Source organism: Hibiscus syriacus, unplaced genomic scaffold (assembly GCF_006381635.1).
Source record: "Hibiscus syriacus cultivar Baekdansim isolate YM2019G1 unplaced genomic scaffold, ASM638163v2 tig00014444_pilon, whole genome shotgun sequence".
NCBI classification, from domain to species: domain Eukaryota; kingdom Viridiplantae; phylum Streptophyta; class Magnoliopsida; order Malvales; family Malvaceae; genus Hibiscus; species Hibiscus syriacus.
This window is the reverse complement of record NW_024062326.1, coordinates 728,136-740,501: the sequence shown is the minus strand read 5'-3', so window position 1 is coordinate 740,501 and position 12,366 is coordinate 728,136. Positions and strand designations below refer to the sequence as shown.

At 38.0% G+C, this 12,366-nt stretch overlaps 3 protein-coding genes across 3 annotated transcripts; 1 reads left to right on the top strand and 2 right to left on the bottom strand.

Annotated features, from left to right (window-relative positions):
• Positions 1 to 1,485: 1,485 nt before the first annotated feature.
• LOC120207253 lies at positions 1,486 to 2,577 on the top strand. The gene is made up of 5 exons (XM_039206766.1): positions 1,486 to 1,521; positions 1,618 to 1,748; positions 1,823 to 1,898; positions 2,011 to 2,103; positions 2,333 to 2,577. Exons 3-5 carry the CDS (start codon positions 1,835 to 1,837, stop codon positions 2,560 to 2,562), a joined length of 387 nt encoding a protein of 128 aa, XP_039062697.1. The 5' UTR covers positions 1,486 to 1,521; positions 1,618 to 1,748; positions 1,823 to 1,834; the 3' UTR covers positions 2,563 to 2,577.
• Positions 2,578 to 4,717: 2,140 nt separating this feature from the next.
• LOC120207268 (probable galactinol--sucrose galactosyltransferase 5) lies at positions 4,718 to 5,477 on the bottom strand. Its single transcript, XM_039206775.1, has 2 exons — positions 5,364 to 5,477; positions 4,718 to 5,275 (listed from the first exon to the last, which is right to left on the bottom strand). Exons 1-2 carry the CDS (start codon positions 5,445 to 5,447, stop codon positions 4,718 to 4,720), a joined length of 642 nt encoding a protein of 213 aa, XP_039062706.1. The 5' UTR covers positions 5,448 to 5,477.
• A 4,993-nt stretch (positions 5,478 to 10,470) lies between these two features.
• On the bottom strand, positions 10,471 to 12,019 carry LOC120207267 (galactinol--sucrose galactosyltransferase-like). Its single transcript, XM_039206774.1, has 3 exons — positions 11,440 to 12,019; positions 10,846 to 11,022; positions 10,471 to 10,644 (listed from the first exon to the last, which is right to left on the bottom strand). Exons 1-3 carry the CDS (start codon positions 11,578 to 11,580, stop codon positions 10,471 to 10,473), a joined length of 492 nt encoding a protein of 163 aa, XP_039062705.1. The 5' UTR covers positions 11,581 to 12,019.
• Between the last annotated feature and the right edge of the window lie 347 nt (positions 12,020 to 12,366).

Genomic DNA, 12,366 nt, shown 5'->3' with positions numbered 1-12,366 from the left:
GTTTTTTTGGGTCTGAATTACAAGGAATGTTACCCCCACGTTTCACCTAGGTATTTCTTTATTCCCGTTCTTCATGGGCTAAAATACCCTTCTCCCCGTTTGCTTGCTTCTGGAATGAAAAAATTCAGCTTCTTCAATTTGGCGAGAGAAGCTCACAGGGTTTTCGATCGTCCCGTTCTCCATTTTCAGGCTTCGATTTTGATTGAAATTTAGTGGATGTGTTTCGATGACCACGTTCTAACTGTTCATTGATTACTTCTTATTTTTTGCGATTGTTCATTACAAAATTGTTCCTTTTTGAAGTCATTTATTATATTTGGTTTTTATTTTTCTGATATGATCCTCTAATATTTAGGTTTTAGGGTATAGATTGATTTTTGCTTCTGAATTGTGATATGGCCACGATGGATTTTTTGGGGTATTTTCTTTAAATATATGTGAAGTTCAATAATTTGGACTGAATTGATTGTGTTCCTCTATTTGATACTCGTTCGCATGATTTATGCTATGTTATATGAGTAATTTGAAACCTTGTGTTATTTCTTTGAAATTCATATTTATTTTTCCTTTTTTAGAGTTTAAAGGGTTCCAGAAAATGCAAGGAGGCAGAGGTGGAAGAGATCTTTTCTTTAATTTTGGTGGTGACCCCTTTGGGGGCTTTGGTGGTCCAAGAGAATTCTTTAATGAGAAAGCTGAATTCAAATGGTAGGGTGGATACATGCAACATGTTAACCGAACTGAAATCGAGGTTTACTTATCAACTTAAAGCTCTTTCCTTTTATTTGATAACACAGTTCTGTTTCCTTTGCTTTTGCAGCAAGCTGGTCCTTATTTATGGATCACATATCAGGAAGCTTATGATGCTACTCTCAGAATAGGTTCTGCCATGAGGAACCAAAGTTAGCCAGTTTAAACACAAGTATTATTAACAGAGGAAACATTTACGGTCACATTTGTAGGGAGACCGATGTGGTATATATGGGCCCAATTGTCCGGATTGGATCATTGCCATGGAGGTGTGTGGAATTGCAATTGAGAAGATAACCACTTGTTCAAGCCACTATCACAACTTTACAAGCTTATATTGTATAATTTGTTTGTTTGCCTCTCTTCTACAGGCTTGTAACAGTTAAGCTATAACATATGCACCTCTATATGATTCTCTTGGAAATTCCATTAATATATTTACTGTTCAAGCTTCATTATTTAATTCATTTCAAGTTGATAATTTATCTGGTTTTACGTTGCTACAGGTGCTAATGCAGTGGAGTCCATATTTAACCATGTTGAAGTTTAAATAGCCTTTGTTCAAGAGAACAAACTCCCTGATGTAAGTTGTCATTGCAAAATGAAGCAATGTGGTTATTAGATAATGTTATATGAATTTTTCTTCCTCCAATTGCAGACAATAATTCTTTTTTTTTTCAGCTGCATTTCATTTTAAGTTTTGATTCACATTATGTTTTTTTTATCCTGGACATATCCTATCATGTGTTCCAGCATGTTGTTCTTACTTAAAAAGTAAGTCCAGATTCCATTAATTAGGAGCTTTGACATTAAGGTTACTTATTTTCCACATCAATCTCATCAACTGAAGTATTTATCTTCTTTCTTCAGCTATTGTCATCTTTGAAAATGTTTCCAGCAAGCAGAAGAAGGAAGCCGAAGAGCTCGGTGTGTCGCTCATTTCATGGAAAGAATTCTCTGAGCTGATAACATGTTTAAACTTCCACCAGTTAACTTTTGAGGTAGAAGAATTCTCTGAACAAATTTAAATTTTGAGTCTTTTGTACTTTGGATTATGATGAGAACATTTTTGTAGGGTCATTCTGTCATGATAAAGCTGAATTCAGATGGTAGGGTGGATACATTGCAAACCTTGCATAATGTGAACGAAGGCAAGTTAGTGTTACATGCAAAAGAGTGTTATTGTATATTTGTTGATAGAAGTAGATTAATTGGTCCAATGGCAGTTTAAAGGTAAATCTTCTGAATTGGTGAATTTTCCAGATGAACTTACTGGTTTTGAAGAATCTTGGAATGGAAAAGCCCAAAAGTATTTGCCTGGTTGGTCTGAGAGTTTTATTGACCATGATACCATAGGTAATATATGTCTTACTACAATGCTTTTCCCTTGTAATTTTGCATCACGGAATAAGGGGAAAAAAGGCAAGACTGGTTCCCCCGTTTCTTCATTTAGTTTTTTTTATTATCTCAGTTTTTCACTTTACAAGTTTATAGTTGGTGTAACGGCCTGAATAATGTTGAGGCAATGCTTTTTTCCCCATCCTATAACCTCGAATCATATATTTTGTTGCAACTATTGTCTCAGGGGCTAACAGCAGTGGACAGAACAGGCAGGCAGGTCAGAGAGGATGGGCACTTCCCTCTACTGAGCATTCTCAGTCAAAAGGGAGGGTGATTCCGGATGCAAGAGACGGGGGAGGGCCCTCACGCAGCCAGCACTGTGCAAGGATGAAAGGATCAACATATTTTGAAGATAAGAGTTCCCGCAGATATTTGAATTGTTTTCCAACGGTTGGATTTTTGAATTGTTTGTAGGAAGTATCGATACCAAGTGGTATAATATCGACACTACAAGGCTCCTAGGAGAAATTCAAGTAATACAAAAAGTACTAGAAAATATGATTTAGATAATACAGATATTATACGATTTTATAAATTAAAAAGTAAAAGTATGATTATTTTTTAATACTAATAATAATATATTTTATAATTAATAAATTAAAAATATTCTCTAAAGTCATCTTTGTACATTTTGGTATGAGTAAAATGGTTCATCTATTACAATGTTCATATTCTTATTTAGTTAAATGTTGATGTAAAATTTTAATATATGTTTAGATAAATTATGTAAATTTTAATATTAATTAAAATTAAAATAATGCATGATATATTTAAATAATAAAGTAATATATTATCAATGAATTTTTATATAAATAATTTTCATTTAAATGTTTAGAATTCAACTTATTAAAAATATAGAACAATGATAATTTGGTGAAATATACATTCCAATAATCTTTTATTCCTTCAACCAAATACAGTAATCTTACATTCTGCCAAACAAACCAAACACAGTAATGTAACATTACCAGTAATGTGTTAGGTAATGTTATATTCAGGTAATCCTATTCCCGGAGGTAATCTTACATTCCGTGAACCAAATGCACCCAAAGGGTCATATTGAATTATTTTTATAAGTTCGAAAGTCACATTGAGTGCAAAAAAATATCGAGGATAACATTGTTTTTTTTAGACAAATACAAAGCCTCATGTACCCTTTTGCCCCAAAAAAAAATTTAGACGTCAGCTTCTAAACACCCCTTTGGTGTGGAAGATGAAGTTCTTTTGTAATACAGAATAGTAAACCGCAATTTATTGCCTTGCCAACATTTACCATTTTCATATGCCACGTGCCTCAAGTATTACCTGTGTAGCGGATCGAATCGAAGCCTTATTTTAGTCCGAACTTTAGGTTTGTATAACAGAAGGTCTTTCTTTTCCCTTGGATTCTTTTATCCATATTTTGTATTATTATTTCTTGAGAACGGGCTTAGATGGACTGAGTTTTTTAGGCACATGCTATAAAAATTATACCTAATCGATTGCAATAAACTTCTAGAAAAAAGGATGGAAGCGATTTTTACAATAACATAAACTATAAATTTTATATATATAAATTTTTTTAAGTATACAAATTTTACATCTTTAAATTTTCAATTATAATTTCTTACAAAAAAAAAGTAAGGGGTTGTTTGTTTACTCCAGAATAATCAAGCGCTGAATGATTCAAATACTAAGTGATTCAGAAGCTCTGTATGAATTAGCTCTGAATGTGACATGTTGTTTAATAATGGCTCTGAATCATTCATAATGTAGTTCTGTGTTGAATCATTCAGCACTGTTTTACTGAATCAATCAGCACTGAATCATTCAGAGGTGAGAAACAAACAGTCTGAATGCTGAACGGTTCAACATTCAGTGCTGAATGATTCCATTCAGAGCCAAACAAACAACCCCTAAGAGTCCGTTTGATTCCAAAAAAAAGGCTATTTTCATTTCCATTTTCTTACAAAATAAAAAAAAAAGTTGAAAAAAACGTGTTTGATTGTAAAATTAGAAAATCATTTCTAAAAAACAAAAATAAGTGAAAATTTGAAAATATATAAATGATTTTTTCAGTGTTCATAGAAAACTGTTTACAAATTTTTAAAAATAAAAGTTGTGTTTTACATTTTAACTTAAGAAAGAAAGCATCCATATTTATCTCTGTAATTAATTAGAATAACATCGATGCTTTGCAAAATCTAGGCCTCAATGGTAGAATCGAGTTCAAAAAACTTCAAAATTTATGTTTCTCTCCTCGCTCAACTCCTATTTTGAGAATTTTTCTACAACATCAATATGTATCTTTGTTTTGTTCAAATTTATTATATAATTGGACCTTTCTCTGCAATTAATTTTTTATCATTTATGTGACTTTGAAAATAGTAACCCAAATATCCTTTCAATCCAATTAAAAATTGTGGACCAATTACCCTTGTAAACATAGGGTAAAGAGAAATCTGGAAGAGCACATATAAAGAGAAAATACTAGTAATTGTCTTTCAACTAAAATACTCTAGTTTTCACTCGATTTGATTGAAATAAATATATCATAGACGTGCACTATGAAGCCACTAAAATCAGCAACTTAAAACAGATACTCTAATGTGGATAAACCAGATGAAGCAGACCATGGAACATGAACAATAACCATGTGATTCTCGAACCCAAACTCCACATCTTTGCCGTCAATCTTGCAAGCAGTCCGCTTGTCCGAAGCAAAGGCTCTCACTTCACCGCTTCCCTTCACTTCAATCCGAACAGAGCTTTCGTTGTAGGCTAATGACTGGATGGCACCGCCGGTATTGAGCATGTCGACTAGCCCAATAGGGGAGAAATGGACTGATTTTCCAGCCAAGACAGTGACCGGTGAGACAGTTATGAGCTCGAAGTCGAAAGGTTTCAGTGAGATTTCAATGTTTTCGGCCGGTTTTGAGAGGACTAGTTTCTTGGACTGGGAGAAATACATGGCGAAAACTTGGACGCCTTCGATCGAAATCGGGTTCTTCCCACTGTTCCATTCGATGTTGTTTGGATTCATCTCAGCCGTCACCGTTTGCGAAAACTGCGAAAAGCATTGGTTTCTTCTAGTTTCACCGCACCATCCGCCACCTTGACAGTTAAATGCGCCGAGCACACCAGTATACTGTCCAAAACAAAAGGCTAAATTGTTAGTTCATTCATTATTTAAAAGGGGATAAAAAAACACTGCCAAATATGTATAAAGTACAAACCTTGTTCAAGTTTCCAGATTTTGAGCATGGTTTTGCCATCATGTAGAGGGTCTTCAAAAAGGCAATCCCTGGTTGGAAGTGCATAGTACTGGCAGTGGAGGATCTTTCTGTTCGGAAATAAACCGAGTACAAGTAATTTCCTTATAACCAGATTAGTGAGAATGCGAAATAAAAGCGGAAAAATAATACCCGAAATTGATAACGGAGTTTAGCCAATTTTGCTTACGTCTTCGGACTGCTGCAGATCTTTTACTAAGAGAGAAATTTTACAGGTGTTTACAAAACACTCACTACTCACAAGAAAGCTCTCTAGTATTGGGAGAAAGAAATTATTTTTGGGATGATTTTCAAGCTAAATGAGCTAGGGTATTTATAGTTGAAACTTAGAGACTAATCTTGTAAATACCCTAAAGTTCAATGACTCAATTTTGTAATTATTCCTATTACAAAATAATTAAAAAATTTAGCAGCCCATGTTTTTAATTCAAGCAGCCACCGGCTGCTAGCTTTCTTTAACCAACAATCTCCCACTTGAAGACTGATTTAAATATGTCTTCGCACCTCAATCAATGCAGCAACATTTCTGGTATTTTATTCTAGCATGCCAACTGAAGCTGAACACAACTTCAGTTTGTCCGTAGTCACCGTCTTTGTTAACATGTCTGCCGGATTTTGAGCTCCACTGATCTTTTCAAGATTCAAAATCCCATCTTCCAGAAGAGACCGGATAAAATGATATCGCAATTGTATGTGCTTTTTCCTGGAATGAAAAGATGGATTCTTAGCTAGATGGATAGCACTTTGACTGTCGCAATACAATATATTGTTTTCTTGTTTCTTGCCTAACTCTTCCAAGAAATTTTGGAGCCAAACCATCTCCTTGCTAGCTTCCGTAACAGCGACATATTCTGCTTCAGTTGTGGAGAGAGCAACAATCTTCTGTAGTTGAGAAACCTAACTCAATGCGGTTACTCCTAGAGTATAGACATACCCTGTAGTGCTCCTTCTGATGTCGACATTTCCGGCTAAGTCAGCATCTACATAGCCTGTCAGTATCGTATCTCCACCTTTGAAATAAAGTGCTTTGTTTGTGGTACCCCGCAGATATCTGAGGATCCATTTGACTGCTTCCCAGTGTATCTTGCCCGAATTATTCATGTACCTGCTAACAGCTCCCACTGTATGAGCAATATCTGGTCTGGTACAAACCATGGCATACATCAGACTTCCAATTGCTGAGGCATACGGCACCTTCACCATGTGTGCACGTTCTTCCTCCGTCTTTGGTGATTGGTCTTTGGAGAGTCTGAAATGAACACCTAAAGGTGTACTTACTAATTTAGCATCTTGTATGTTGAACCTGGAGAGTACTTTGTTGATGTACTCAGCCTGTGATAACATCAAAGTCCCTGACTTTGTGTCTCTTTTGATCCTCATCCCAAGAATCTGCTTTGCAGCGCCCAGATCCTTCATAGCAAACCGTTTCGACAATTTTTGCTTCAAGTGTATAATCTCTTGCATGTCTGAGCCTGCAACGAGCATGTCATCAACGTACAATAATAAAATAATGAAGCTGTTGTCGAACCTCTTGATGTAGCAACAATGATCTGCTTGGCATCTGATAAAACCACTGCTACTCATGAAGCTATCGAACTTCTTGTACCACTATCTAGGAGCTTGTTTTAAACCATACAAGCTCTTCTTCAACCTACATACCAGGTTTTTCTTGTCTGCCTCTATGAAGCCTTCTGGCTACCTCATATAGATTTCTTCCTCTAAATCACCATGAAGGAAAGCTGTCTTTACATCTAACTGCTCAAGATGTAAATTCTCTACAGCTACAATTTTCAACACCAGTCTGATTGTAGACAGTTTTACGACTGGAGAGAAAATTTCATTGTAGTCAATACCTTCTTTTTGCTGAAAACCTTTGACTACCAATCTTGCTTTGTAGTGTTTGCTCCCATCGTGCTCTTCTTTGATCCTGTAAACCCACTAGTTATGGAGCGCTCCCTTGCCTGGTGGTAATTCAGCTAATTCCCATGTCTGATTTGACATAAGCGAGTCCATCTCATCTTTCATGGAAGACTCCCACTTGACTGAATCCTCCACTTGCATTGCTTCATCATAGCACTCTGGTTCACCATTGTCAGTCAGCAACAAGTACTGTAAAGAAGGAGAATACCGTTGGGTTGGTTTAGGAATTCTGGAGGAGCGTCTCAGTTCTGGTGTGCCTGGTTCTTCCTCTTGAACTGCTTTAGGACTGATCTGAACATCATTTCCAGAAATCTCATCGAACTCAGCAAATTCCTTTGTTTCAGCTTCGGTATTACTTGATTCTGCGGTTGATCTGTCTTTGTACATCACATTTTCATTAAAAATGACGTCTCTGCTTCTGATGATCTTTCAATTTTCGTAGTCCCAAAACCGGTAACCGAACTCATCACCGCCGTAACCAACAAAGGCACATTTGTTGGACTTAGCATCAAGTTTACTTCTTTCAGAAGAGTCTATGTGTACATAAGAAATACAACCAAACACTCTTAAGTGTGAAAGGTTTATTTCTTTCTTGCTCCAAACTTCTTCTGGTATTCCGCCATCCAAAGGAACTGAGGGCCCACGGTTGATCAGGTAAGCTGCAGTGTTGATAGCTTCAGCCCATAGAAATTTGGGCAATCCGGCATGTATCCTCATGCTTTTGGCACGTTCATTCAGAGTTCTGTTCATGCGCTCTGCTACGTCATTCTGCTGCGGTGTTATGGGAACTGTTGTCTCCATCTTGATCCCATTGTTTGCGCAGAAATCTCTGAATCTACTGTCTCTGTACTCTCCTCCATTGTCAGACCTCAACCGCTTGACTTTCAAACCAGTTTCATTTTCCACCATGACCTTCCATTTTCTGAAGGTATCAAAGACTTCTGATTTCTTCTTCAGAAAATAAACCCACACCTTCCTTGTTGAATCATCGATGAATGTGACATAATATAGTGAGCCTGCAAGAGATGGAACTGGGGATGGTCCCCATACATCAGTATGAACCAATTCTAACCTTTCTGCCTTGGGAGTCTTGCCAATCTTTGTAAAGCTGACTTTCTTTTGTTTGCCAAAGATGCAATCCTCGCATAGTCCGACATCTACATTCTTTAGATCCGGCAGCTTCCCTTTTGACAAAAGTATCTTCATTCCTTTCTCGCTCATATGGCCAAGCCTTTGGTGCCATAGGTTTGATTTTCCATCAGCATCTGCTACTGTAATGATATTCTCTAAATTTGAGGTTACATAGAGAGTACCAGTCTTCTTACCACGAGCAATGACGAGTGCTCCTTTGGTAATCTTCCATTCACAGTCTGAAAAGGTTGTGCTATATCCTTCTCCATCAAGCTGTCCAACAGAAATCAGATTTCTTTTGAGGCCAGGAATATGTCTCACTCCTGTCAGCTTCCAGGTGGTCTGGTTTTGCAGCTTTAGTCGGATGTCTCCTTTTCCGACGATCTTTAAGGTTTCATCATCAGCAAGATGAACCTTCCCAAAATCACCACTGACATAGTTCTCCATGATTTCTTGGCATTGGGTGGAGTGGAAAGACGCCCCTGAATCCAAGATCCATGATTCAATCGGACTGTTGACGCTTAGAATCATGGCATCACCTGTCTCTTCTGTCACGTTGGTAGATTCCTGTGCGCCAGTATTTTTCTTTGGTGCTCGGCAATCTCTTTTGAAGTGACCCTTCTTGCTGCAATTATAACAGGTAAAATCTTTATTTACAGTTCTTGATTTTCCTCGTCTGGATTTGGATCTGCCACAATTTGAATTTCTTTCTGAAGTTCTCCCTCTAGACTCTGTGTGCAAGGCTGAGGAGGTTGATGCTTCACCCGATTCTCTCCGTCGAATTTCTTCGCTCAGTACAAGATCCCGAACATCGTCGAATTTTAATTTGTTGTTTCCCGACGAACTGCTGACTGCTGTAACAGTAGCATTCCAACTGTCTGGTAGAGATGATAAGAGAATTAAAGCTCGAACTTCATCATCGAATTTAATTTCCACTGAACTCAACTGGGTTGTGATTGTGTTGAGTTCATTTAGGTGTTGTGCCACCGATGCCCCTTCCGTCATCCGCAAATTGAATAATCGCCTCATCAAATGAACTTTGTTTGAGGCTGATGGCTTCTCATACATACTGGAGAGAGCCGCCGTGGTCTTTTCCTTTGCTATGTTGAAAGCAACATTGCGGGATAACGTCAGTCGGATAACTCCGAGGGCTTGTCTGTCGAGAAGAGCCCAGTCTTCATTCTTCATGCCCTCTGGTTGCTTTCCTGAAAGAGGTTGATATAGATTTTTCTGGTACAGAAAATCTTCAATCTGCATCTTCCAAAAGCCAAAGTCCGCACCATCGAACTTTTTAATTTTCACCTTCCCTTCGTCTGCAGCCATCGCTCCCACTCGAATCTGGCTTCGCTTGGATCGTTTCTGACAATTTCTGCGAACCGCCGTGTATTAGAACACCTCCGTCGACAAACTCGTATCGCCTACCGAATTTCACTATTCACGAAATTCACTATTCACGTGAATAGTAATAAATAGTAACCTCGCAGAAAATTGACAAAATTCACAACCAAAAGCTTTGATTACCAGTTGTTAGAAAATAAACCGAGTACAAGTAATTTCCCTATAACCAGATTAGTGAGAATGCGAAATAAAAGCGGAAAAATAATACCCGAAATTGATAACGGAGTTCAGCCAATTTTGCTTACGTCTCCGGACTGCTGCAGATCTTTTACTAAGAGAGAAATTTTACAGGTGTTTACAAAACACTCACTACTCACAAGAAAGCTCTCTAGTATTGGGAGAAAGAAATGATTTTTGGGATGATTTTCAACCTAAATGAGCTAGGATATTTATAGTTGAAACTTAGGGACTAATCTTATAAATACCCTAAAATTCAATGACTCAATTTTGTAATTATTCCTATTACAAAATAATTAAAAAAATTTAGCGGCCCATGTTTTTAATTCAAGCAGCCACCGACTGCTAGCTTTCTTTGACCAACACTTTCCGTCGGGCATGACAAGACGTTTGAGGAGTGAAAAGTTGTGGTTGCCGGTGTCGCTCACAATAATCGGGCCACCGGAGATGGCCCTTGAAGCAGCATGGAACTCGGCACAAGGGTGAGTGGATTGGAACATGTCCCAGTCAGGGTGAATAAAGTTGCCCATCCATAGACTGTTGTAAGCACAGTGAACCATGTGACATCCTTGGAGCCAAAATGTGCCGTTAGGGTCACCTGATGGATCAGTGCACCAAAAATCGTCCCATATAAAACAAAGCAACCCATCAGACCAAAAGCCCAAAAAACTCAATATGAATTATACAGTGAAGTATATAATATTATTTTATTAATGTCATCTCAAGCTGCTTTAATTTTATCTTTAATGATGATGCACACTAAAAAAAATTAAATACAAAATAGAAGTGAATAACTTACCGACGCGACCGAGACAAATGGTTTCTGTTCCAAGAAACATAAAACCATTGCAGTGTTCCATACTGGCAATAACGCCGTTCCTTTGAAATGCTTTCTGACGGAATCCGTTAACGCTTTAAAATAAGCTTTTGCGAGCTCAACTCTTCCACCGTAATTTTCACACGACATTTCCAACAGCTGTTTCAAAACGGGGAAAAAAAACATGATTAAAATATTTAAATCAGATTTATTATTATGATATTGGAGAGGGAAAAAAGTAAAAGTTTTTAAAAATTTATGATAAAGATTTGATGAGAAATAGCAATAACTAATTAACTGTTCCGTGCCGATCAAATGTGAAATATGTCAAAGTAAGTTAACCAACCAAAGTTTTTGTGAAATATGTCAAAGTAAGTTAACCAGCCAAAGTTTCGTCTTTACTAGTCAAAGTAAAAGAAAAAAAGAGATTAAGATTTGGTCGGCCATGGTCAATATTTTATTTTCATGAATTTTCTAGAAAACAAGGACTACTTTCAGATCTCATCCATACAAAAAAATTATTTTAACATTGAAACTTTTTTTAATTGGAAAAATTAATATGGGTAAATAACTTACATGGATCACGTCGACTTTAACTCCATCAATTCCGACATTTTCCAAGTGAGAATGAAGTCCTTCATAAAGTTCATCGGCCTTCTCCGGCGGCACCAACCCGATACCGGTGTTGAAAATCTTATCAACGGCGAGACCCTCCATTGTTTTCTTCAATCCCGGCGACAGCTCCGGCCTAATGACCTTGGTTTCCGGCAAGCCATGGACATTAGGCCTTAAACCACCCCAATATCCACACAAGGTATGCCACACATAAACAAAGTCCACAGTGTTAAATTCCTCCTTCAGGTCCTTGATAAGGCAGCCATGCCCTTATTAGCGGAACCGTTGGCCAAACTCCGAGGGCTAACATAGTCCCTAAACTTGTAATTCTCTTGAAACTTCAACAGCCTGCATGGCATTTGTTCACCGGCCACCGTACAATTCATGCCCTCTTTGGTGATGGGATCCTCATCATGGCTAATGGATTGCCACCCGTCATCGATCAGCACCAGTCCCGGTGGGCATCCACCTTCCACCAATCCCTACACACCTTCCCAAACACCTTGAGGGTGCACCGTAAGATAGAATGCATCCCACGTGCACCAACCGAATTTGTCCACGATACCTGGTGGGTTTTTCTCTTCCAATAACTTGAAGGTTCCAAGGTGATCCTTCACCACTTTCATGGCTTCCTTGACCAAATTGAATGGATCTTCACCGACGTGAACGTAAAGAACACTCCGGGTGAATTCACGAGATAATGTTCTCGATTTTTTTTTTCACGATATGGTGCACATCCCAGATTAATTGCTGGAATGGGGTGATTTCTACAGTGGTCTTGGAGGTCGCCATGGCATCCGGGCGACCTTGGAGGTCGCCATGGCATCCGGGCGACCTTGGAGGTCGCCATGGCATCCGGGCGACCTGTGTGTATTACAGAATAGGGCC